The sequence below is a fragment of the Sturnus vulgaris genome, chromosome 20, assembly GCF_052056855.1.
Source record: "Sturnus vulgaris isolate bStuVul1 chromosome 20, bStuVul1.hap1, whole genome shotgun sequence".
Classification (NCBI taxonomy): domain Eukaryota; kingdom Metazoa; phylum Chordata; class Aves; order Passeriformes; family Sturnidae; genus Sturnus; species Sturnus vulgaris.
Window position 1 is genome coordinate 10,269,428 of NC_142262.1, and position 26,556 is coordinate 10,295,983.

General features: G+C 49.6%; 2 protein-coding genes across 6 annotated transcripts in view; both read left to right on the forward strand.

Moving 5' to 3' along the window:
• The window catches only part of LOC106859514 (dynein axonemal heavy chain 9), a 69,543-nt gene extending 67,770 nt beyond the window's left edge, over nucleotides 1-1,773 (forward strand). The window contains exon 41 of the mRNA XM_088176819.1: nucleotides 1,635-1,773. Coding sequence (XP_088032945.1) covers nucleotides 1,635-1,766 — 132 coding nt within the window. The 3' untranslated portion in view covers nucleotides 1,767-1,773. The remainder of the gene's footprint in view (nucleotides 1-1,634) is intronic.
• Nucleotides 1,710-26,556, forward strand: part of LOC148221596 (dynein axonemal heavy chain 9-like) — an 86,121-nt gene continuing 61,274 nt past the window's right edge. For 3 of the 5 annotated variants that reach the window (XM_088176369.1, XM_088176372.1, XM_088176371.1), the window contains exons 1-7: nucleotides 1,711-1,896; nucleotides 4,841-5,266; nucleotides 8,835-8,954; nucleotides 14,435-14,623; nucleotides 17,884-18,119; nucleotides 20,308-20,430; nucleotides 22,687-22,891. In XM_088176369.1, the coding sequence (XP_088032495.1) occupies nucleotides 4,910-5,266; nucleotides 8,835-8,954; nucleotides 14,435-14,623; nucleotides 17,884-18,119; nucleotides 20,308-20,430; nucleotides 22,687-22,891 (1,230 nt within the window). In that variant the 5' untranslated portion in view covers nucleotides 1,711-1,896; nucleotides 4,841-4,909. Of the gene's footprint in view, nucleotides 1,897-4,840; nucleotides 5,267-8,834; nucleotides 8,955-14,434; nucleotides 14,624-17,883; nucleotides 18,120-20,307; nucleotides 20,431-22,686; nucleotides 22,892-23,047; nucleotides 23,067-26,556 lie in introns of those variants that run through there. The other 2 variants (XM_088176370.1, XM_088176374.1) reach the window with 2 other exon arrangements.

Sequence of the window (26,556 nt, forward strand, 5' to 3'; positions counted from 1 at the left end):
TGGAGGGCGTGTGGAGAGCCCTGAAAAACTGCTCTCCATGTGAAACCCATGCCAAATGTCAACAGCTTCAGTTTGTGGATTGCAGGTTGTGCTTTCCATTCTGCTATCAAAACGGGGATTGCCAAAACCTGTGTCTGCCTTGCCTTCCTGGAAGTATTTTTGTGTGGATAAAGATGCACCCCAGGAGCTCTAAGTGAGCTGAGCTGAGATCAGGCACTGAAAGCCTCTGTGGTCTGCTCAGAGTCTGAGTAAATTCACTGAGATGGAGATTTTTAGCTGGAGGTTTTCTGTCTACAAGCGAGAGTCTTTGTGAGCTTCCTCCTGTGCAAGTGCTGGTGAGGACTCCTGTGTGTGAGCAGGGTGTGAGGAGTTGCCACCATGGCTGTGCTGGTGGCCTCCTGGCTGCCAGCTCACAGGGATGTCCCTTCTCAGGCTCCTCTGACATCACATTTAAATTCCCTTGACCCTCGGGGCTCTGCCAAGGGCTGGACCTGTCTGCAGATCCCAACTGCAATCTTTCTGAGGTGAAAAATGATATTAGGAAGAAATTCTTCCCTGTGAGGGTGGGCAGGGCTGGCACAGGGTGCCCAGAGCAGCTGTGGCTGCCCCTGGATCCCTGGCAGTGCCCAAGGCCAGGTTGGACACTGGGGCTTGGAGCAGCCTGGGACAGTGGGAGGTGTCCCTGCCATGGCAGAGGGACTGGATAGGCTTTAAGTTCCCTTCCAACCCAACCCATTCCATGTTTCTGTGATTCCTGCCACAGGCTGCAGGACTGATGGTCTCAGAGCAGGTGCTGCCCCTGCCCTGTGCAGGGGCCCAGGCTGGAGGGGTGGGGAGGGCAGGATGTGCTGGGGTGAGCAGGAGGCTCAGGGAGTCCCTGGGGCACAGACCACCTTGTGCCCAGGTTTGCTGCTGCCCAGACTGAGAAGCTGAAGTGTGGCTGAACTGTAGCCTTGTCATGTCTCCAGCAAGGCACAGCACCCACACATCTCTGCTCAGGGGAGTGTGACATCAGAGCTCGTATTGAAAGCTGATGGGTTTGGGTTTATAATGATTTCCTGCATGTGCTTGCTGTGTGATGGGGCTCCTGGGCTGTAAGAAAATGATGCCTGGAGAGTTTCCTGGAGCAGAGGCTGGGCAGTGCTGAAGGAATAAAGCAGGGATTTATTCCAAGCCCTTCCAAGGATTCACCTTGGGCACTGCAAGAGCCCGGCCGTGGCTCCAGCCAAGATGGAGCCAAGATGGATCCGAGTCACGAGTTCTCACACTTGGATCACTTTGGCTCCATTTCCATCTTGGCCTTCATTGTCCAATTGCAGCTCCAGCTTCTGCAGTGCCATCCTCCCACATTCTCTCCTCCAGTCGCTGCTCTTTGCACTTTTTGGGGCTGAAGCTGCAGCGCTGTCCTTGGTTGTGGGGCTGGCAAAGAATTGTTTTGTGTGCCTGAGCTGGGAGGAGAACTTGGAACACTTTGGATGGAGTTCAGAGTCACACACCAATGCAGTGCAGAGTCTGGAAATATGAAAGCTGAAACTTCAGGCATCACCAGGACTCTGCTGACAGCCAGGCCCTCCCTGCCTTGGGTCTGAGGAGCAGGCAGGACAGTCCAGCTCCCACAAATCTCTGCCCTGCAGGTGGATGAGCTGAAGGCCAAGCTGGCAGCCCAGGAGGTGGAGCTGAAGCAGAAGAATGAGGATGCTGACAGGCTGATCCAGGTGGTGGGGGGTGGAGACGGAGAAGGTGAGCAAGAAGAAGGCGGTGGCTGATGAGGAGGAGCGGAAGGTGGCTCTCATCACCCAGGAGGTCGAGCAGAAGCAGAAGGACTGTGAGGAGGACCTGGCCAAGGCTGAGCCTGCCCTGGCAGCTGCCCAGGATGCTCTCAACACCCTCAACAAGGTAGGATGAATATTCCCAGTGTTTTTCCTCTGTGTTGGGGGAGAGGGGCTGTGTAATCTGATGGCCCAAGTTCTGGGCATTGTGTTGTTCCTCCTCCAGCTTCTTCCCTGCTGGTGCTAAAGTGTTTAAAAAAAGGTTGGCTGTGCCACTCAGTGCCATGGTTTAGTTGACAAGGTGGTGTTTGGTGTTTGGACTTGATGATCTCAAAGGTCTTTTCCAGCCTGGTTAATTCTGATTCTGTGTTGCTGTAGGGGAGGGTGTGACACACAAATAGACACACTACATTTCAGAAGGCCAATACCTGTTTATTACAACAGCACACTGTCCTTTATACCCTCTACACAGTTTACACTTTCTTCATTGGTCACAATTACTCAACATAACGTTCATTGGTGTAAAGCCATCTACGCCTCTGTTTTCCATAAAACCTTTCTAAAAATACTTTTCCCCGTGCAGGTTTCTCCTTCCTTCTCTTCTTGGTCTCCAGGCCAACAGCCTTGGTCAGAGAATACTTCTCAAAACAAAACTCATTCATTAACCCTCTCTAACCCACAGAGCAGCTGTGGGTCCTACCATAATTCTGGGGTTCCAGGTAGAACTCGGAGCACCCTTGAGGCTGCACCATGTTCCCCTTCACTCATTGCCATGGAGAGGAGCACACAAAGCTGGTCCAAAGGAAGATGCCACTGGGAAAACATGTGATCAGGAGATAAACACTGCTCTGATTGCTGGAGATTGGTTTTGGGAGGACTTTTTGTGCCTTGGAAGGTTTATCCTTCAAGGGTGCTCCGGGGGCTCCAGTTTGATGTGGCACTCAGTGCCATGGTTTAGTTGATGAGGATGTGTTGGGTCAGAGGTTGGACATGATGATCTCAAAGGTCTTTTCCAACTTAGTTGATTCTGTGGTTCTGTGATGTGCCTGAGAGATGGACCTGCAATTTGTTTTGTTCTGCAGTTCATGCAGTGTCCTGGGGCAGCAGCCTCCCACAGCACACAGCTGGAAACCACAGCTGGAAACCCCCCAGTCACAGCAAGGCCTAACCATGGCTCAGTCCCCCTACTGGGGGACGGGAAAGCAGCTTGGAGCCATCCAGCAGGGGCATTCTGTTGGATTAGCTTTTGTGAAGGAGGTAGATTTGCTGTGCTCTGGATTTCCTTTGTGGGAGGGAACGGACAGTGCAAAAGGAAAATGTTTGTCTCTCCATTAGTTCCAAGTTCTTGCTGGAGCTGTGGAATGTCTCATTAGGTAAAGATGGGGGAAATACTGGGATTTTCTCCAGGAAACTGTAAAGCAGCAGTAGCAGAGCAGTGGAAGCCATGGTCTCCTTTACCTGGAGATGGAGATGGCTGAAGATGTATCAGAGAGCTCAACCTGTCTGACATGAATAATCAGCAATGTTTATGTGTGTTTATACAGCTTTTGCCCAATTACCTCAGCCATCTTCCCTGGACTGCAGGGTTATATGCAACATTAACAAGGAACACACTGAGAAAAGCTGTTGAGTAGAATCCAATAATAAATCCATATAGTCAGTGAGGATGTGGATACGTGGACATTTCTGTGATGGTGTCACCTTCCTGAGCAAAAGAAGAGCAGCCATGGCCACTGGGACATGACCAGGCTGTTTCTTCCTCATCAGCTGCACCTCAAACCCACCTTGATTTCTGCTCCTGTGTTTGTGCTGGGAGGATTATCCTTCTGATGTTTTAAATAGTCCCTCTTGGTGCCTCTGTATCAGGAGAGCTGGCCCTGCTCAGCCTTGCCAGAGTGAATTCTCTCTGTGTTCCTGACAGTTGAAAATTTCCTTTCCTTTCCTTTCCTTTCCTTTCCTTTCCTTTCCTTTCCTTTCCTTTCCTTTCCTTTCCTTTCCTTTCCTTTCCTTTCCTTTCCTTTCCTTTCCTTTCCTTTCCTTTCCTTTCCTTTCCTTTCCTTTCCTTTCCTTTCCTTTCCTTTCCTTTCCTTTCCTTTCCTTTCCTTTCCTTTCCTTTCCTTTCCTTTCCTTTCCTTTCCTTTCCTTTCCTTTCCTTTCCTTTCCTTTCCTTTCCTTTCCTTTCCTTTCCTTTCCTTTCCTTTCCTTTCCTTTCCTTTCTTCCATGTGAGCCAAGAAGTGACTGTGGGCTGGCTCAGCCTGGCTTTGGCTGTGTGGGTGGGACCTGCTGCAGCCCCTCTCTCCCCTGCTCTAATGCCTTTTGCAGGGGCTGGTGGCAGTGAGAGTGACCGAGACAAACTGAGAAGTTATTTAAAATGTTGTGGAGAGATAAATCTATACATATATGAGATAATAACATATATATGGATGATAATTAAGGTAATTGTTATATGGACAATGGTAAATGGCATATGGGTTGTGATAGACCCAATGCAGAGCACCTGCAAAATAAAAAACTGCAAAGCCAGGTGTGGTAACAAGTTTGAGAACACAGGAAATCAGGACTGAGAGACAAAAATGCCCCTTTGGCTCCTCCAGAGCAGTTTGGCTCCTTGTCCTGTGAGGGTGCCTGGGCTTTCTCAGCAGCTGCATTCCCTGAACCCTGAGGGCTGCAGGATGTGGGAATCACAGCATGGCTTTGGCATGGACATCTCAGCTTGGGTAGGAGGGAGCATGAAGGGAAGCTCTGAAGGAGGTTTTAGAGGGCCTGAGTGTTATTTTTATGGGTTTCATTCTTATTTATCCCAATCTTCTGAGAGGGCATGAAACCTGCTGCTCCCCCCGGAGCCTGGGGAGGAGCAGTGTGCTGTGCTGGTCCCAGGTGGGCTGTCAGGAGCAGGGAATGGAGCAGGTGTGCTGCAAAGCTGCAGGGCAGTGATCTAAAGGCAGCACTGCTGGGGCTGAGAGGAGCCCAATTTATCAGATTGATAGCCTGGGAGCCTGACTCTATTAGTGGCAGAGTGAAAAGAAAGCCCATTCATTTTTATCTAACAACCTTGTTTTCCCCTTTTCAGACCAATCTGACGGAGCTGAGGTCCTTTGGGTCACCTCCTTCTGCTGTCAGCAACGTCACCGCAGCCGTGATGGTGCTGACGGCCCCGGGAGGGAGGATCCCCAAGGACAGGAGCTGGAAGGCAGCCAGAGTGGCCATGGCAAGGGTAGACAGCTTCCTGGACTCCTTGATCAACTTCAACAAGGAGAACATCCATGAGAACTGCCTCAAAGCCCTCCAGCCCTATTTGCAAGACCCCAAGTTCAACCCCGAGTTCGTGGCCACCAAGTCGGCGGCGGCGGCCGGGCTGTGCTCGTGGGTGCTGAACATGGCGCGCTTCCACCGCGTGTTCTCCGAGGTGCAGCCCAAGAGACAGGCTCTGGACAGGGCCAACGCTGAGCTGGCAGCAGCCCAGGACAAGCTGGCCACTGTCAAGGCCAAAATCGCCGTGAGTACCCTTGGGGGGATCCATCCTGCTTGTCCCTGCCTGGGGGAATCCTCTCCTTAGGGCAGAGCTGCTGCTCAGTGCTTGTGTTCTAAAGGAGGGGTAGCAATCCAAAGGTTTGGGGGTTGCAGGGATTTCTCTCCCTCCTGTTGCACTGGCAGCCCCAAAATCCAACCTTGTGCTGGGCAAAGGCTCAAGGGGGGGCAACAGGGAGGGCAGGGGCTTCTGCCCCTGTGCTCAGGTGACACCCCACCTGCAGATCTGCCCCAGCCCTGGGCCCAGCACAGGAGAGACCTGGAGCTGCTGGAGAGATGCAGAGGAGGCCATGGAGATGCTCCAAGGGCTGGAGCCCCTCTGGAGCCAGGCTGGGAGAGCTGGAGGTGCTCACCTGGAGAACAGAAGGCTTCAGAGAGACCCCAGAGCCCCTTCCAGGGTTCAAAGGGGCTCCAGGAGAGCTGGAGGAGGACTGGGGACAAGGCATGGAGGGACAGGACACAGGGAATGGCTTCCCACTGGCTGCTAGAGGGCAGGGCTGGATGGGATATTGGGCAGGAATTGTTCCCTGTGAGGGTGGGCAGGGCTGGCACAGGGTGCCCAGAGCAGCTGTGGCTGCCCCTGGATCCCTGGCAGTGCCCAAGGCCAGGTTGGACATTGGGGCTTGGAGCAGCCTGGGACAGTGGGAGGTGTCCCTGCCATGGCAGGGGGTGAAAAAGGCTGGTCTGTAAGATCCTTTTCGACTCAAACCATTCTGTGATTCTGTGACAGAATATTGCTGCTTTTTAAATTTCCTGTGTTCTTCTCAAGCTTTGCTTGTACCCAAAGAGGAAGAGTAAATATGAATCCTTATTATTCCCACCTAATTTTTTAAATGTAATTTACCTCTTCTCCTGGGTCCTCAGAAAACTCATTATCTCAAAGCAGTGTGTTCCCAGTGTGCTGCACAGGGCAGGGGACAGGGGCTGGAGGCTGATTCAGTGCTGGGCTGGCTGCACACTCAGTCCCTGGCTTTGCAGGATGACAACTGCTCTTGCAGGAGCCTCATTTGTCATGGCACAGCTCCCTGGCAGCACATCTTGGATGTTATTTGGATTTTTGCTACTTAAAAAAAAAAAAAAAATTTAAAAATCTCTGAATAGAAGAAATTACAGCGTGATTAAAAGTGCATTTCCAGAGAGTGTAGAGTGAGGCCTTTATCATTTTCCTTCAGAAAATTATCTCTATGTGAAAACACATCCTGCTTTATCCTGCTTTTCTTCCTGCTCCCTCCCAGCACAATACCTGCTAAGAGCAGAGTATGGGAAGCAGAACCTGCCTGGTTTTGGGGTGTTTTGGGATCTCTCTTTGGGAGTGGGATGCCCTCCACAGCAGGGGCAGGGTCCCAGTGAGTGAGGTCCCTCTGCTCCCCTCACCCCTTCCACCAGCCCCTCACCCTGTTAGAAAACACATCACTCTTTTGAAGTTTTCAAGGGCTTATCATTCTTAAAATGCTTACTACACTTTTTAACTAAAAATATGAGAAAACGGTGCTGAACTCTCAGATCCCTCCTTCCTGCTGCAGATGAAAGGAGGCACCTGAAGCAGGGATGGATTTAGAGGGCTTTGGTGTCTAATTCTCCCACCTCAGATGTGCCATACAATGCTGGGGAACTTTTTTCATCCCTTTATGCTACTCTTTTCCAAAGCTTTTTATGCCTGGGCTTTTTTTTTTTTTTTCTTTTCAAAAGAGTGGGATTTTGTTAAAGAAAATTGCAATCTTTGGGGAGATTACTGGTGCTCCTCTGGCATGCTCTTACAAAACTGCCTGGTTTAGGATCCTTCTGCTCTCTGCAGATGGGGAATGGTGCAGGGTAGAGTGGGATGGATGTGGAGGTATATCCTCACTTCTCTGGGATATCTTGGATAGCTTCACTGCTGTGTGCTGATTCATACCTGCTCACAGCTGGGCCCCAAGCTGCCTCATACTCATTTTTATTAATAAATGAGAAAAATCTGATTGTCCAAAACATTAAGGACTTCCTGTGTTCTCTGCCTGCCTGGGAATTGAGTGCTCTGCACCTGAGGCTGGTGGAGGCAGCAGTGAAAGGCGTGTCCACAGCTGCACACAGCTGTATTTGTGTGCTCCTGGTGGAGCCCTGCAGGCCCGATATGTGCATATATTCTATAGAAATTCAATTATCAGATCGTGCTTTTATAGTGGAATATGGTATATATGAGTCTCTGTAGGCTCATAGATCCACATGCACACAGGGACAAAAACTTTCTGTGTTATTGTTCCAAGGCAGGTCAAGGAGAGGCTGCTTTGTGTTTGCCAGTATCCAGGAGAGCTGCAGAGATCTCTAATATAATCCTTTTTCATTTTCAAGTTTGTTTCTAGTGTGTAGCTCAATGTAAAAGTGATTTACAAGCAGTTTAGCCTTAAGCAGTCTGCATTGGGTGCAGATAAAATCAATTATTACTTCTCTTATCAGAAGTGAAATGCTCCAAGTGCTCATGGGAGCTGTTGGTTTGGTTTAGATCCGAGTGTGAACAGCTCTGTCCTAGCAAAGGGCTCTGCAGTTTTTTCTGCAGGTGCTTTGGCCTCTTCCTGTCCCCCCAGCCTGTGACCTGCACAGGACACGGCCCCATCTCACCGGGAGCTCCTGGCACACTCCTGGGCAGCTCTCAGAGCAGAACCATTTAATTCTGTTACATTCCTGCTGGAAACAGTGTGAGGGCATGGTTTGGAAAGGGTTCAGGCAGAACTCCAGGAGTCCTTTGGGGATTTGAGCACGACTGGGGAACCAGCAGAGCCTCAGGGACTGCTTGGAGACCAGGGCCTGTAGCATCAGGAAATATCAGACTTGGGTTCCTCAGCTGCCTATTCAGCCATAGCACTCGTCATCAGGGCCCAGCCAGAATCCCCAAATAAATTAATTTTGTGTGTCCTTTGCCTCTGCCTGTGCTGAGGGTGTGAGTTCCAAGCAGTAGCACAGCCCAGCCCAGCCCTGGCTCCTGCTGCCAGCCCTGGGTGGATGAGCTGGGCTGGAGCTTGGCCATCTCTGGACAAGGGTTTGCCTCAGGATCTCAGGATCCCGGAATGGTTTGGGCTGGAAGGGAACACAAAGCCCATCCATTCCTCCCCCTGCCATGGCAGGGACACCTCCCACTGTCCCAGGCTGCTCCAAGCCCCAGTGTCCAACCTGGCCTTGGGCACTGCCAGGGATCCAGGGGCAGCCACAGCTGCTCTGGGCACCCTGTGCCAGCCCTGCCCACCCTCACAGGGAACAATTCCTGCCCAATATCCCATCCAGCCCTGCCCTCTGGAAGTGTAAACCATTCCCCTTGTCCTGTCCCTCCATGCCTTGTCCCCAGTCCCTCTCCAGCTCTCCTGGAGCCCCTTTGAACCCTGGAAGGGGCTCTGAGCTCTCCCTGGAGCCTTCTGTTCTCCAGGCTGGACACCTCCAGCTCTCCCACCTCCAGAGCAGAAGGGTCCAGCCCTTGAAGAGTCTTCATGGCCTTTTGGACTCCTCCGACAGCCCCACATCCTTCCTTAGTTGTTCAAACCTGACTTCCTCCTGTTTTTCCCCCACAGCGCCTCAACGAGAACCTGAGCAAGCTGACGGCCAGGTTTGAGCAGGCCACGGCAGACAAGGTCAAGTGTCAGCAGCAGGCTGAGGCCACAGCCTGCACCATCGCCCTGGCCAACCGCCTGGTGAGTGCCAGAGGGACAGCTCTGCTGGCCCCATGGGAGGGACCAGGGCTGGGCTGAGCCCTGACACACAGCACATTCCATCCTCTCGTGGTTTTAGAAAAGTTTCCTTCACTGCAGCAAGTTTCAGCGGTGAAAATGCTTTTGCAGTGGTTGTTTCCATGTATCAGGGCAGCTCTGTGGTTCGAGTGCCTGGCTCTGCTGCCATCACAGCTCTCACCTCCTTCTTGGGGCTTAAATGTGTGAGCAGGTACTGATGGGCCAAAACAGTGTGACTCAAAAGTGGTATCATAAAAACAAAGGTGGGAACATACCTGTAGCTTTGCAGCTTCTGAAATGACAAGAATTAGAGTGCAAAGCTCTCTAAAAGCCTCAGTCTCCTCCAAACCAGAATACAAAGCTATTTAAAGAGGGGCCTCCAAGGAACTGGAGAGGGATTTTGCATCAGGAACTGTAGTGACAGGACAAGGAAGAATGTGTTGAGACTGAAAGAGGGGATATTTAGTTTAGATATACAGAAGAAATCCTCCCTGTGAAGGTGAGCAGGCCCTGGCACAGGGTGCCCAGAGCAGCTGTGGCTGCCCCTGGATCCCTGGCAGTGCCCAAGGCCAGGTTGGACATTGGGGCTTGGAGCAGCCTGGGACAGTGGGAGGTGTCCCTGCCATGGCAGGGATTGAATGAGATGAACTTTAAGGTCCCTCCCAACCCAAACCATTCCATGGTTCTGTGATTCTATGCCACCAGGTTCCAGGCCATGCTGCTTACAACTCTTCCCTACCCCATGACATGAGAACAGTCCCCAGTCTCAACAATTCTCTGATTTTATACTGTCAGCAATTCATCATTTCTGCAGTGTAGGCAAGGAGCTCCTTGCATCCCAACTCCTGCTGTGCACTGCACCCCATCTCCTGTGCCTTTGATCTAGGAATAGGAGCTGACAGCCCTCACTGCTGTGCAGCTCATTTGACATTCAGGATGTGTCACTGGTGTGGCTGTGGGTAGAAATGAGTTCCCAGACGTTGAAAGAAACACGTCTGAGGTTATATAAAGAATGCAACTGAACATGGAGAGCAATGCTTTGGATTGACAAATGAACCTGGGGGATTGAGGCTCTCACAGTGCCATACTGGCATCTCATGAACTTCAGGTGGCCCAAGGAAGATGCTCCAGGATCCAAGGAACAGGATCTGTGCACCAGAAAGGGAGGCTGGCTGATGAGTGGTGTTTGTGAGTGGGTGTGTGCTAATGCAGAGGAGGAAATTTAGTGATGACAAATGCTAAATAACGTGTGCAGGGAAAACAAACTGTAATCATGCAGTTACATGGATAGGGCCTAATTGCACTATTATCACTCACAGAAGAGCCCTTGGAGTTGTTGCAGAGAGTTCTCAGGAACAGCAGCGTGGCACTTGACAGGAGGAAAAAAGACAAATTGAGTATTACTAATTGGGAGGAAAAATCTCAGGAAACAGAAGTTAAGCGTCATCGTATTGGGTCTGTCAGTGCCTACATCCCACATGTGGTCACCCTGTCTAAGCAGGCTGTGGGCAGCCTAGGAAAGCTGCAACAAAGTGTGTAACCACTTCCATATGAGAAGAGAGGGAATGGATTAGGGCTCTTCATTTTGGAAAAGGTGTAGAGGGGATGGATGTGACAGAAGCCTCTAAAATCATAGAGGTGTGCAGAAGGTGGGTGAGGAAGGGTTCTTCACTCTCTGTCATTATCAAAAAGCCAAAGGTAATCCAGGGAGCAGCTTTTAATTTGCCTCTTACTAAGTAAAAAGAATTCCAATGACTTCTAGGATCTGAGGAGGAGACACCTGGGATGTCTTAAATATATTAAAAGTGGCAGTAGTGTGTGATCCAAGCAAAGGAGAAAAAAAGACCTCCGGGACCTAAGGAGATAAAAAGTAACCTGAAAAAATTAATTAGGAGTATGGAAGCACCTCTTGAGTAGCAGGAAAATCAGGTCAATAAAGACTTCGTGGTCTCAGAGGGGCTGTGGGATTAATATAGGAGTTAGCCTCAAGGAGACTGGAGGGAAGACCTATGGATGCTTCATCTATAAAAACTACAAGGGAAAGATGGAAGAACTGGACTCTGCTCTGTAACTGGAGTTGAGATTAGGGATAATTTATGTATGATCCTTAAAAGTGACCAATAACTTAAAAGCAGTGCTCTGCTTCTTTTTCAAGAAGTGGGATGAGATATGTGGGCTGAGACCAGGGCCTGTCCAGCTCCAGCTGGACTCCAGCAAATGTTCCAGAATAGAGGAGGAGCAGGGCAGGTACAACCTGTGCTGCCTGATCCTTGATGATTTCCAGCCTTCATTCCACTGTAAGGAATATGACTTCCCATAAAAAGACAAACTTCCAAGACTGAGAACATAAAACTGGGAATTCCCCCACAGGAAGAGACAGCTGTAAGTGAAATAACTGGTTAGTCTAGATATGGGAACCACAGGAATGGGATGAAGTTCAGTGATGCAAGATGCAGACCTGTACTTATGGGTTGAGAACAGATTGTTCACCTCTAAACCAGCAGCCCAATGCAGCAACCAGAGAGGTTTGGATGGGTTGGGTCAGGCTTTGCCCTACACATAGTGCAGCCCTAAGAAAGGCAGCTGTGGTCCTAATCCTACCATGAGGATCTTTCTAGCAATGCTAAAGGGACATCAGCACAGTCTGAGACCAGCAAAAGGTCTGGGGAGCCTCTGCAGCTCTGTGAGGAGAGGAGGATGGTGGCTCATGTTTGTGCACAGCAATCAGCTGGGGCAGATTTAGGGACAGCTCTGAGCTCAGGTGGGACAAAGAAAATCTGAGGCTTCTCTTTCTGCTCCTGAGAGTGGTCAAACTTCCCAGAGGCAGTTTTCCCCTCCATGAGGGGCAGTTTTGGCAGGGCAGAAAGGCCACCAGAGGTATTTTTGCAGGTGTCTGTTAGTTCTTGTGCTCATGAGAATAAACTGCCCAGAGCAGCTGTGGCTGCCCTTGGATCCCTGGAAGTGTCCAAGGCCAGGTTGGATGGGACTTGGAGCAGCCTGGGGTGGTGGGAGGTGTCTTTGCCAATGGCAGGAGGTGACTTTGCCCATGGCAGGAGATGGCACTGAATGACCTTTAAGGTCTCTTCCCACCCAAAGCAGTCTGTGCTTCCATGATTCCATGAATCATAAATGAGCTGGTGTGTAGGAGGTCACACGGCTCCGCAGTGATGATGTCAACTGTCTATAAAGAATTGTAAAAACGATCCCAAGTGATGGAGGGATGAAACACCAGGCAGATAAATGTAATGTAAAGTACATTGGAGAAATGAGGTTTTGCTTCACATGCCCTGTAAGTGATGCTGAGCTGATTGTTATCACTCAGGAATGAAAGGATGGAGTTAAGAGTGCTGTGAGCTCTGTGCTCCCAGAAGCAAAAAGCCCTCACCAAACCCAAAGCCCATCTGAAACCGGATATTAGGGTTTATTAGGAAAAGAAGGGAGAACAAAACAGAAAAATCCCCATCTTGCTCTGTGAATACCTTCTAAATAAATCTTGAATGTGCAGCATTACCACCGCCCCCTCTGCTGCACCTCAAAGGCTGGAGGAGAATGGGAAATGGTGCAGAGACAGCAGCAATAAAAGAAACCGGATAATAAAGATTGCATCACTCGGTGCAGATAAAGATTGCAAGGAAAATCAAAAGGCTGCTTCTGTGTGAGGAATTATTGAAGAGGCTAAAGCTCTTCAACCTGAAAAGAAGGCAGCAGAGGGGTACTGAGGGCTTGGAATGCTGAGTGGTGCAGAGAAGCTGGTGCCAGCAGGATTGTTCCCTGGTTTTGCACTGGACGAATGTTTCAGCAATTGAAAAGTTCAGGCAGCACATCAAAGGATGTACTTTTGTACAGAAAGCTCAGCTGAACTGTGGATCTCCTGCCCACGGGGTGCTGTAGGTGCCAAAAGTTGGGTTGATATCCACAGCAGCTTAGGCTTGGTCATGAAATCAAAAATCCTCAGTGGCTGTTGAGCACAGGGATGTAAGCTGTGGGTCAGAAGGTTCTGAAGTGTGCAGCTGAGGGAGCTGGAAGCTGTGTCCAGAGCTGTGCCTGTGTGTGCAGTGTTCCCAGCACAGGGAACACTGCTGCCGGCTGCAGGAGGGGCCCGTGGTGTGCCCTGCAGAGCTGGGCTGTGCTGGGGGGTTCATTAACCCAATAATGCCTTGGCTTAGGAGATCCTGGCTGTTTATCAGGGGGATGGAGGTACACAAGGGTGCAAGGACAGCCTGCAGGACAGCCAACACTGTGGAGACAGCAGTGACATCGTGTTGGGAATGTGAAGGTGGCTCTGACCCTCAGCAGGCAGCTGGGATTCTGCTGGAAACAGGGCTTGGTCAGCTTGGAAGGTGTGACAGGGAAATTCAGTGAGGGCCTGAAGGTGTTGCCTTCCCATGATGGGGATCTGTGTCTGCAGAGCAGTTTGAGATGGCAACATAGCCCAGGTTAGGGGAATGAGCCATTGGAGGTGTTCCTAAGGCTTGTCACAGGGATTAGTGTCAGAGCTGGGCCTGTTTAACACTGAACAGGGGCCTGGGGAAAGGGACAGCGTCATGTCAGCATCCTGTAGTTGGAATTGCAGAAGGATATAGAAGTGTTTTTACTGAAAATGAGAATAGGGAGAAATAACAACCTTAAGTTCACGTGAACAGTGGATTGAGGAAGAAAAAGAAAAGGTGCTGGTTGGCCCTGGTGACAGAACCTGTGAGCAGAGGGGAGCTGTGCCTGCTGTGGGTGTGCCCAGAGCTGTACATCAACAGAGGTTTCTCCTTGGCAGTGGGAATTTCACCCTAAGGTCTGGCATTCTCCATCTCAGGTCCATAAGGTCGTCTCAAAACTGGGTTGGGTTTTCCTGGCTTGTAAGCAGAAGGCTGCATTCCATTCCTATGTCCAATGGTATCCCAAAAAATGGGATGGTCAAATAAGTGATCTGTGCATGTAAAGGCAATTTATTTTATAAGGAGACACTGAACCCTCTTCAAAGCCCCAGCTGCACTGTCTGGATGCTGATGAAAAATAGGTAGGAGGAAGCATTTTTTTGACAGAATGTGAAGGGAATTGTGATCAAAATCCCACGTACCTGGTGTGATAATAAATTGTGTGAAATCCTGAAGGCTGTGGCTGTGGAGAGGAGTGCTCTGTGTGGGAGGGGGGCATTGAGATGGGAATCTGTGATGTTAAGGCAATTAACAGCTGATGGGCTTTAATACTTCTGTCATCCTTCCCTGTGAGGGTGGGCAGGCCCTGGCACAGGGTGCCCAGAGCAGCTGTGGCTGCCCCTGGATCCCTGGCAGTGCCCAAGGCCAGGTTGGACATTGGGGCTGGGAGCAGCCTGGGACAGTGGGAGGTGTCCCTGCCATGGCAGGGATTGAATGAGATGAACTTTAAGGTCCCTTCCAACCCAAACCATTCCATGATTGTATGATTGATCAGTTTGACTTGGGAATTGGCAGGTTGGGGGACTTGCCTCTGAAAACGTGAGATGGGCTGAGGCTGTGAAGGACTTCAAAGAGCAGCAGAGCACCTTGTGTGGAGATGTCCTGCTGAGCACAGCCTTCGTGTCCTACCTGGGCTACTTCACCAGGAAATACCGCCAGGACCTCCTGGAGGGCATCTGGAGGCCCTATTTGCACCAGCTAAAGGTAAGTCCTGATTCCTCTGAGAGGCCATTGTTTGTGGGGTTAATGTGGCCATAAATCCTGGTGCCCACAGGGGATCTCTCGGGTGAGGGACATCACTGTGTCCTCACCGAGCTGCAGTGAAGATCAGGACGTGGCCATTTACTCCTCCCTGGGGAAAATGTGGTGTCCTTGCTTGGTGAAGTTCCTCCATGTACACAGGAAAATCCCAAACACAGAGCCCAGCTCTGCAGTTTTGTCCATGGCCACAAAGGAGGAGGGAATATGGAGAGGAACTGGAGCAGGCAGAGCTTGCTGCCAGCTCTCCAATAGGTTTGGAAAAACTCCAGGTGTTTTTTTCATTCTGGACAGAAGCTCTGGTCCTGCTGGCCATGCCTCTCAGCTGGTTTTACCCATGTCTTGCTGTTAGGACCAGATGGAGATCATTGTGCTTGAAACTTGTTTAATATTTCACTAATTTTAACAGGTTCCTCATACAAATCGTGCCAAGAAGCTTTTAAATAAGGTCCCAGAGATGCCCAAATCAAAGGGCTGACCAAAGCAGGCAGTTCCTTAGGCTGAGAGAGCAAATCTTCATTCTGCATTTCTTAACACTTAGCCAGAAACTTAGTTAAGATGTGGTTTCAAAATTGACCTGACTGTGCTTAGAAATGTCAAGGAAGTGCCTGTAATTCCAATGGAAATGCAAGGCCCATTCTGCTCAGACACCTGGCACAGGTAACTCTGCTTGTCACACCCAGAAATGGCCTTCCCTGTCAGAGAAGTGTTTCTGGAGCTGCTGATGCTGGTTTGTAACACAACATCAGCCTTAGGGCTGGGTTAATCCTGTCCTTCCAAGCTGTCTCAGGGAGATGAACAGGGCAGGGAGTGACCCCAGCCAGTGGGGCTGGGCTGTGGGGGGCAAAACCCCTGAGATTGTTTGTACAGGTTGTGTTTGTTCACAACAGGATTGGTGAAAACCAGACTGCAAATACCCTGTAAAATGGGAATCCACTGATAAATCGTGGAATCACTGCATGCTTTGTGTCTTAAAATCATCTCATTCCAACCCCCTTGCCAGGGCAGGAACAGCTTCCACTACACCCCATCCAACCTGGCCCTGAGTGCTCTGAGCACCCTTTATGATCACTGAACATCTCCTTCCAGGGATCCAGGGGCAGCCACAGCTGCTCTGGGCACCCTGTGCCAGGGCCTGCCCACCCTCACAGGGAGGAATTCCTGCCCAATATCCATCTAACCCTGCCCTCTGGCAGTGGGAGCCATTCCCTGTGTCCTGTCCCTCCATCCCTTGTCCCCAGTCCTCCTCCAGCTCTCCTGGAGCCCCTTTAGGCCCTGGAAGGGGCTCTGGGGTCTCTCTGGAGCCTTTTCCTCTCCAGGTGAGCACCCCCAGCTCTCCCAGCCTGGCTCCAGGCCTGGCACATCTCCATGACCTCCTCTGGATCTCTCCAGCAGCTCCAGGTCCCTCCTGTGCTGGGCCCAGGGCTGGGGCAGCTCTGCAGGTGGGGTCTCACCTGAGTGGGGCAGATCAGCAAAATCCCCCCCTAACCTCCTGACCACACTGCAGCTGACACAGACAACCATAACTTACCACTTTTTAATTCAGCCAGCTTTCTTTGGTATGACCAGTGTGAAAAACGAGGTTCAGTTTCCTGGTAGATGTTAAAAAGTTAAAAAAAATACAATAAAGCAAAAAGTTACAACGGCCAGGTGCTTGGCATCCAGCCAAGAGCACACTTTAACTCAGAGAACACTTCTTAAATGCATCAACCTGTTGCATATTTATGGTCCTTCATGCATAATTCAAAATCAACCCCCTCCCAACCTGTAAATCAACATTTTTATTTTTTTTTTTCCCCTCTTCCTTGCCGCTCCCTCTTGCCAGTGCACTCCCTGATAATGGAGATCAATAAATCCTTTCCCTCGAGTTTTGGTGTTCATCACCCACATCCTATCCAGATAGGATAATCCAAGAATGTGAAGAATTTTTAGATTATCTTTTTACCATTCTCTGAGTTAGTTACATGAACAAAATCTTTTTGCATCACCATGTTATAGCCCAAGAAAAATGTATTTATCACACTACTAAGTTTCATTAATAGCAGAACTTAAAGAAACAATATTCATTCAGTGAAATTTTTCAACATTATACATATTGTAAGAGCCTGACGGAGAGATGGAGGCTTCAGATGGCTCTCTTAAAATATTATTTATTACATAGAAGTTACAGCAGTTGGGGGTTGTGGGTGAGCCTATAGCTGCTGGCTATGGGCAAGCCGTGTGTCCTGAAACCCCCTTCTATTCATGTTATAAAGCATTATATCCCTTGTCTGCTGTGCATCTTTTTACATAACAACTGATCAACACCATACACAATATATTTTACATTTACATATAACCTATCCTAACTACTAACATTACCATATTCATGTCACTATTTCCAATCACAAAAGGTTATTATGTTACAGTTTAAGCTCGAAGTTGTTTTTCAGTTTTCTTGCAGTAAAAAATTCTGAGATCTTTTCTCTACTTGCAACATTGACTTTCTTGTTTGCCTATGAAAATCCATTTGTTTGGTAAAAACATCTTTTGTTTGAGGTGGATTTCTCCTTTGCTCTAAGCCATAAAAGACCCTTCCAACTCACTTTGCTCTTTGCCTTCTAGTTATCCAGTCAGACTGGCTCAGCAATTCCTTTCTTCTATATCAAAAATTTGCTTTCATTCCTATAGAACCTCCTGTATATCTGTAAAACTTTTCTGTTAAATTTCCCTCCTTCCCGACAACACGTAGCATTCATTCAACTCTTTGTGCAAAGCCAAGGATACAAGGTGTGTTTCTAACAGCAGAAGCAATGCAATGTGTGCGGTCACTGCGCTGCAAAGAGGGACAAAGGACAGCAACACACACGAACTTCTTTGGGGAAAAAAGGCCAATTTATTGTACAGACAGCCCGGATTTAAAGTGTGTTAGTGCAGCCAGGACAGGACAGGAGCTCATTGGACAATTGGGAAAAACATCCTTGGGACAGCACCTCAGGATGTGTCCCACGGGAAAGACACCAGGGGTTAATGTTGGTGATGAATTCCACTCTGTTTGTCACCGTGTTCTCACCCTGGGAGACTCCTCCCTAACTGAAGCTGCAGTCAGCTTGTCAGTCTGGGAATGGAGCTGAGAGTCAGGAGAAATCCAGGCCTGAAAAGAATTTCCAAGCTGTAATTCCCCAGCTCTCTAAACGTGTGTGTCCACGCCATGTGTGTGCTGGCAGGTGCCCATCCCCGTGAGGCCGGGCCTGGACCCGCTGTGGGTGCTGGCGGACGCGGCGGCCATGGCGGCCTGGCACAACCAGGGCCTGCCCTCAGACCGCTCCTCCGGCGAGAGCGCCGCCATCCTGGGCAGCTGCCAGCGCTGGCCCCTCATGGTGGACCCGCAGCTGCAGGGCAGCCGATGGATCAAAGCCTGCCACGGAGAGAGGCTGCGCGTGATCCCAGCCGGCCACAAGGGGTAAGGTGTCCTTGTCACCTGGGACGGGCCGGCCCGGGGTGGTGGGTGAGCAGAGGGTGCTCAGCTCTGCCTGAGGCAGCCACACTGAGGGAAAGCTGCCTGTATTTGCTCACGTTGTCTGCTTGTTCATTACCCAAATGACAGATTTCTCATTAAATCAAGGGTCTGTTTAGTGCTTGGCTCAGTTACCATAGAAACTCCTCTGAAGTGGGGATGGAGTGAGCAGTGAGCTGAGGCTGAGTTTGAGTATCACAGAATCCCAGACTGGCTTGGGCTGGAAGGGACCTTAAAGATCATCCCACTCCACCCCTGCCATGGCAGGGACACCTCCCACTGTCCCAGGCTGCTCCAAGCCCCAGTGTCCAACCTGGCCTTGGGCACTGCCAGGGATCCAGGGGCAGCCACAGCTGCTCTGGACAACAGTCCTGTGTAGAACTGTGGCATCCTCCATGGGGCTCGATGTAGGTGTCAGGTCCTGGTTTAATTTCATCCAGGACAATGACCAGGAGGTTTCCTACCCCTTGGAGAAAGAGAGGGCTTGGGTATGGAGAGGTCACCATGTCCTGCAGACCAGCTGGGCTGAGCTGAGCTCCCACCAGCTGGACATTTGCAGCACCCCTGCATGGATCTGGATCAGTCTTCCATGGGAAGGTCTTTCCAGCCCTGGCTCTCCTCTCCAGTCACACAGATTGGTTTTCTGCTGTGGCATCTTGCACTCACCATGGTGGGGAGTCCCAGCTAGGGTGGAGCAGCCCAAATGGGATCCCTACAGAGATATGGGACCTGGGGTTGTTTCCCAACTATAGAGCAACAGGCAAGAGTGACCCAGGCCTGATACTTCCAAATTCCCAGAGATCTGGAAATGCCCATGTTTCCTCCTCCCCATTACCCTGGTTGTTTTGCTGGTGCCTCCTCTGCTTTTCTCAGAGAAAACAACAGTGAGTTACTGGATCTGATCTCATGTGGGACCAAAATAAGGCTCATTTTTCACAATAGCAGATTTCTGTTTCCCAGCCACCTTGGCCACCATGCCTTGCAATTACCCAAAGGTCTCTGTGGAACAGCAAGGATCCCAGAAGAGGCACCTAAATCTGAACCTGCAGGATGGAACCAGAGGAGCAGGCTCTGTAGCATCCCTGCTGTGCCAATACAATGTCCCTTTTTCCCATCCCCAGCCACACTTTGGGCTGGCAGGGGCTTTAAAGAGAAGAATTTAGTGTTTTGCTGTCTCAGAGCTGAGGACTAAAAGCATCATCACTGCTCCATTATGTAATTCAGGGCATGTTTCATCCTTTGGGAGATGGAGCTTTTGGCTTTCAACTGCTGGAAGAGGTCTAAACCCACACAGAGGGCCCACCTCCAGCTCTGTCATTCCCTCTCACTTTCTCTGTGTAAAATACCCCTGGACTCAGAAAAAACACTCATCAGGGTGGAGGTTGCACTAGGTCAGTGTATTCCTCTAAAGGTCAGGCCTAAAGGTCACTCTGAACTTTTGTTTCAGATCCTTCTGTCACCTCTTGAACTCCCAAGCTCTCTGGCTTAAATGAGGAGTAGGAATTTTGAGCAGTGGAGTTAGTGGAGGTGATTCAGTGTAACCTTGATAGAGGAGATATGCCTGGAGCATCCTCCCCTCCTGCCCAGGGTCCTTCTCTCCTCTTGGCAGAGGAGTTGAGGGAAGTGCAGGGCAGCTCTGAAGGACACAGGCCAGGCACTTTTCCCAGCCCTTCCTGGTACAAGACATCCCAAAGCTGAGCATCCCTGTTCCACAGTGAGGCACTGGGCACGGGGTTCTATTTCCTCGTGAGGAAAGAAGTTGCCCTAAGCATGGCCCTAAACCCTGGGTAAAACAGAGCTGAAAGCTGCTCTTCATCCTTGCTTTAAGATGAAATGCACCAGTGGGCTCTGGAGGAAACAATGTGCTGAAAATACCCCCAGGCTGTGACAGCTTTGCTCACGGCTGCCCAGACTCTGCCTGGGACAGACTCAGTGGTCACTCTTGTCCTTGGAGGGTCTGGGGCCTCATTCTCTCTGTCAGTGCCTCTTTGTGCACCAGGCACTCACATCTCCTTACCCCTCTGTCTCTCTCCAAATGCTGGCACCTGCCACTGCCGTGAGTGTTCCCTCTGTCCCCTCCTCACTGACAGTGTCACTGCCCTGCTGCAGGAGGCACCAGTGCTGTTTCCCACAGGTATCTGGACACACTGGAACAAGCCCTGGCTGCTGGAGACGTGGTTTTGATTGAGAACCTGGAGGAATCGGTGGATCCAGTGCTGGGGCCGTTACTGGGCCGAGAAACAATCAAGAAAGGCAGGTGAGCCTGAGGGATTTGGGGACACGTGTGGATGGGGGCTGGAGGCTTTGTGCTCTCTGTTCCTGCCCTCAGATCCTGGGTGTTCACATCCAGCAGCATTAACATCCTGCCTTCAGCAGTGAGGGCGTTTTAAATCAGGCAATCACAGGTAATTCAGCCATAGGATGGCTTGGAAATCAACTTAGATTTCTCATTTCATTTCACAGCATCATTCAAACCTCGTGTAAAAGAGAGAACTGTAATTCTCCCATTGTACACTGACCTTGGGGTCTGTAATTAGCTGTTCTGACACCGAATTATTACCAAAATAGCTGCTGCTGTTGTGAAGTAAAAGTAACCTTGAATTTTAGCAAACACTACACAGTGTTCAGAAATGCAGCTACAGGTTTCAGCATCAAGGATATCAAGTGTTTCTTAATGAGGTCAAGTTCTCATGGCAGCTGCTGGCCACCTCCAGCCAAGAGGAGGTCAGCGAGAGAGGCAGCCAGGGAGCTCTTTTCCCTTCAGTTCTTTGAGGATTATTTCCCTGCTTGCCTGAAACATCCCAGGGTGTCATAAACTGGTGGGCAAGGCAAGCAGTCTGCAAAGCTTGCTGGGGAGAACATCCTGGGAAGGATGGCTGAGCGTGGGTTTGGCTCCAGGATAGAGGGGCAGGGTTGGTCCCAGTGCAGGATTGAAATATTTGGAGGATGTTGAGAGAGGGATGCAGCAGGGAGGGTGGCAAATCCCCTCCAGTGGAACACTCAGGCATCCCATTTTGTGCATCTCTGCTGTCAAAACTCCCTGTTTTGAGTCATATAGAAGTCATATAGAAAGGGAAAATAAGTTATAAATCACAGAGAAAGTCCCTGGGCTTTGTGTTTCCATGCCCTAAGCTCATCCTCCAGGCAGATGCTGCCAGTCCCAGAGCAGGAATGGTTTCGCTGTGGGGTCTGGCAGGATCTCTGCTGTGAGCTGCCTGTACTGGGGGATTTGCAGCTCCAAAATCAGTTGAGAGGGCCAGGAGGGCACCCAATGAGTGGTGTTGGACTGGGAAGTGAATTCAAACTCCCTTGAGAACATCAACATTCCCACAGTGCATCCCCAAAAACATTCCTAGTTTTTCTTTGACTCTGGTTCCCATGGCCTTTGTTAATATAGAATTATAAAATCATTTGGGTTGGGAGGGACTTTAAAAATCATCCAGTGCCATCCCTGCCATGGCAGGGACACCTCCCACTGTCCCAGGCTGCTCCCAGCCCCAGTGTCCAACCTGGCCTTGGGCACTGCCAGGGATCCAGGGGCAGCCACAGCTGCTCTGGGCACCCTGTGCCAGCCCTGCCCACCCTCACAGGGAAGGATTCCTTCCTAACATCTCATCTAAACCCACTCTCTGTCAGTCTGAACCCATTCCCCCTTGTCCTGTCACTTCAGTTCCTGATCAGGTCCCTGCAGCCCCTGCAGCCCCTGGAAGGGGCTCTGGGGTCTCCACACAACCTTCTCCTCTCCAGGCTGGACAATCCCAGCTCTCCCAGCCTGGCTCCATGGGGGAGCTGCTCCAGTCCCTTTATCAACTTCCAGCTCTCCTCTGCAATTGTTCCAACAGTTCCTTGTCCCTTTTATGTTGGGGACACCAGAACTGGGCCCTGTTCCAGGTGGGGTCTCCCCAGAGACAGAATCCCCTCCTGGCCCTGCTGCCCACAGCTTTGGATACAACCCAGGGCATGGCTGCATTTCTGGGCTGGGCTAATCTTGGGTTCAGAGAATGTTGTCATTTCCTGGGGTCTCTGTGAGCTTTAGACTGTGTGTCAGCAGTGCAGAGCAGGAGGATGCTGGGTTTTCCTGGCTGATGTCACCTCCTGGGAATGTCAGCCACCACTCTCCACATGTGGCTTCACTTGTCAAGCCAGAGCTGGCCTGGTCAGAGCCAGCACTCTGGGTAGTTTTAGCTCTGACCAGTGAAAAAAGCTCGAGCTTGAGAGGCTTTTCCTCCCTGCTACTCCAGTTTTAGGCCGAATTCAGCCTCTGCCCAAAGCCAGGAGTGTTCATGGTAGGTCTGGTTGTGTCACTGTGGAAAATTTTAGCCTCCTTAAACAGGATCCAAAATTCAGGAGAGACTCTTTGGGGTTTTTCCCTTAAATGAGAAGTGATTTTAGTGTGTCCAGTATGAAACGCTTTGCTTCAATAATGATTTCTGTGAGGAGTGCCAAGTCGCTGGAGCTGCCACTGTCCTGTGGTGTCAGCTCCTGCCTGAGGCTCCTTTTGCCAAAATCCCAGGTACATCAAGATTGGGGACAAGGAGTGTGCCTTGCACCCTGCCTTCCGTCTGATCCTGCACACCAAGCTGGCAAACCCTCACTTCCAGCCCGAGCTGCAGGCACAGTGCACCCTCATCGACTTCTCTGTCACCCGCCATGGCCTCGAGGAGCAGCTGCTGGGGGCTGTGGTGAGCCTGGAGAGGCCAGACCTGGAGGAGCTGAAGGTCAGAGAAACACTGAGAGCAGGAGAAATCATCAGTGGCATCCTTATTACACTTATCATTCTATTATTATAATTAATATATATTTTATTATTTAATTATATAATTATAATTATTAATATTATTAATAATGTTGTTGTTGGTCTACACTGAGAGGCCAGACCTGGAGGAGCTGAAGGTCAGACCTGGGGGTTTACACTGGGGTCAAGGAGAAATCATCAGTAGCATTATTATTAGATTTATAATTTAATTATAATTATTATAATTATAATTATGAATATTATTAATAATAGTGTTGTTCATCTACACTGAGAGGCCAGACTTGGAGGAGCTGAAGGTCAGCACCTGGAAATTGTCACTGGGAACAAGGAGAAATTATCAGTAGCATCGTTATTACACTTATGATTTAATTATAATGATTATAATTATTATTTTTTTAAATTAATATTGTTATTATTATTGTTGCTGGTCTACACTGAGAAGCCTGACCTGTAGGAGCTGAAGGTCAACACCTAGGAGTTTACACTGAGAACAAGTGCTACAATCATCATTATCATATTTCATTTTTATTTTTATTATTTTTATTTCTAGTTTTGCTATTTTTAATTTTTATTTCATTTTTAACAAACAGCATTTTACATGCCAGCTTGCAGACGTTGCTGAGCTCTTCACAAAATCAGATTTCCCTTGTATGACAAACATTGAGGGTTATTTTTCCTTCAGCCTTCCCTTTTCTTGGCATTTTAAGAACCCTTGTACTTAATTTTCAACGTTTTTCTCCCAAAAATTCTCTTTATTTTCCTCCTCCTCCTCTGACTGAAAGCTGAGTTTCTCATTACCTCAGTTTTTTTCCGGACTTCACCAATCTAATTTTTGAAGCAGCATTAATCTCATTTAATTTTCAGCATTTATGGTAAAGGAATCTCTCTGTAAATATTGTGAGGCTGGCAATGATATTTTTCTCTTCTGGTTCTTCCTCCCACTTTGTAACAGCCCAAAATATTTTCTCTCTCTCTTAATAAGTATGGCTTTAATTTCAAGGTAATTTTAGAAAGAAAATCCTCCCTTCTGATGACAACTTTAACAGTGGAACAAATATGAATAATCCTAAATATTTTCTGAGAGTGGAAATAAATTTACTGCATGTGTTCAGTCAGGCCAGGCCTGTTCTGAAAGAATCTTTCCATTTAATGAGGTTCTGAAGGTCCTTAGCTGGGCAGCCTTAATGAAGCATCGAGGCTCATGTGCTAATGAGCCAAAAGATGGCATCAAAAATACAAAATGAGCTGATTAATATGTGAGCCAGGGGTGCTGTGCTGCTGCCACGAGGGACACAAAGCCTTGCTCAGTGTCCCCAGCACAATTCCTGTGGGATGTGAAAATGGGATGTCCCATTTTCCTTACCTTGAAGAATACTGAATTATTTCTCTCCAGCACCACAGCAAGAGAACACCAGAGCCTCTCCTCACCCAGTTCCATCCTACTGCATCCCTGCTGCCTCAGGGAGGAGAAAAGCAGCCTGGAACTCCAGATGTTCTGCTAGAAGGGGAACATAAACCCTGTTTCTTGCTGGATTTAAAGCAGAGCTGTGTCTCCTTGGGCAGTGAAGGGGTGGCAGTGCCACCTGTGACCAGGGGCTCTGCATCTTCTGCCCCCATGTCTTGGTTTGAAAGACAGGTGTCTGCTAATAAAGGCAGGAGCCTTTCTTGAAATGGAAAATATAAACCCCCTCCCTCCAAATTATTATGATTTTGAAATTAAGGGTCTCTCAGGCAAAGATATGGGAATAGGAATAACAGTTATTTACTAGGAAAATTAAAATAGAAATAGGTATTACAGAGAATAAACCCAAAACCACTGACAGTCAGAATCCAAGCTCACCCCATCAGTCAGTCAGGGCTTGGTGCAGTCCCATTCCATGGTGGCTGCATCCTCCTGCAGTGACAGATGTGGTTCTGCTGGAGCAGGGCTCCTGCACAAGGTGCAGTTTTCCTCCAAAGCTGCAGGGATGATGTGCAAGGCTCTGGTTTTCCTCTGGGATCCAGTGGGAAAAGGCTGCTCTGCTGTTCCAAATCTCCCCTTTGATCTGGGTAGGAAATGCTTGGCTCCTGCCCTGGCTGGAGCATCTCCCAATGGGATGATGGAATTTTATCAGCCCTGCCCTGGGACTGCATGGCCATGAACAGGAGAGATCTCCTGGAGGGAGGATGGGCTGTGGGGAAGATAAAGAACACTGCAACAGCTGGGTGAACATCTGGGATAGAACACACACTGCTGGGCACAGCCTGCATTGAAACCCAAGATACCCCAGGGCTGGGTCTGGAGCTCGTGTGAGACCCAGAGTGGAATTTGGGATTCCCCAGAGGACAGGTCACCTCTGCAGGTGTGTGTTTGTCCTTCCTCTCCACCCTGGGACTGAAGGGACAGGTGTTTGGTGTCCAGGGAAGGTTTAGAGAAATGGTTTGAGGGCAAGAGAGATGATTCTTAAAGCACTGTACAAAGGTTACTGAGCTCAAAGCACACCTTGTATATGGAGCCCAGAATTTATTGCTGATAACCTAATCCAATTCAGCAAGCACCTGTGATTAATCCAGTTCTGGTAGCATCTTTTAAAAATGTTTTCTCAATACAGTCTGCTTTCAAAATCCTTTTCTTCCTTGATTCCCAGTTCAGTCTTTCTGTCCCTCCTTACAAACCACATTAGGGCAAGGCAAGCAGGACCTTCTCTCCCAGCTCACTGCAAACCCTTTCACTGGTTTTCCCTGCAATTCCCTGTGCTGAGGATAACTGTGGTCCCTGTGCTGGTGGCACTGCCATGGTCCAGTTGTGTCCTCAGGGCTGGTTTAAGGTACCCCCCACCTTCTCCAAACTTCACTGTTTGGCTGAAATGTCTCAATTGCTATTTGCCTCTAATTCCTTGTGTGTTTAGTGTTGGGAGCAGCCTTAGGAGGGATGTTTTGTCCCAAGCTGTGGGTGGATAAGCCACGAGCTGGGGCCTGCTGTGCTGATTTAGAGATGAAGTGTGAGATCCCTGTGCTGTCATGGACAGTTGAGGTTTTTCCTCAGGTGCTCTGCAGAGTCAGATACTGAGATGAAATTCCTCCCAGTGAGGGTGGGCAGGCCCTGGCACAGGGTGCCCAGAGCAGCTGTGGCTGCCCCTGGATCCCTGGCAGTGCCCAAGGCCAGGTTGGACACTGGGGCTGGGAGCAGCCTGGGACAGTGGGAGGTGTCCCTGCCCATGGCAGGGGTGGAACACAATGGTAATAAAGTCCCTTCCAACCCAAATCATTTTTGGATTCTGTGAAAACACAGAGAATTTCCCCCCTCTGGATTGTGAGGTTAAAATAACAACAAAACCAGCAAAAGGGAAAAGGAAAAGTGGCTGCTGTGGCTGAGTTTGGAAGGCTCTGGCAGTGAATCCTGCAGAGCTGGCCTGGAGCTCTGGTGAACTTTTTTTGCATGGAATGAGGTTTGGAAGTTACCCTGGGAGTAACTTATTTCCCAGAAGCAGCACTTTTCTGTATGAGCTAATGAGCTGCAGTGCAGACATAAGGAATGATGACCTTGCTGTGCTGCAAACCACAGCAGGATGAGGCTGCAGCACCCACAGGTGCTGGGGACATCCAGTCTGGGCATCTGAGGGTGCTCCAGAACCTGTGTGGGGATCA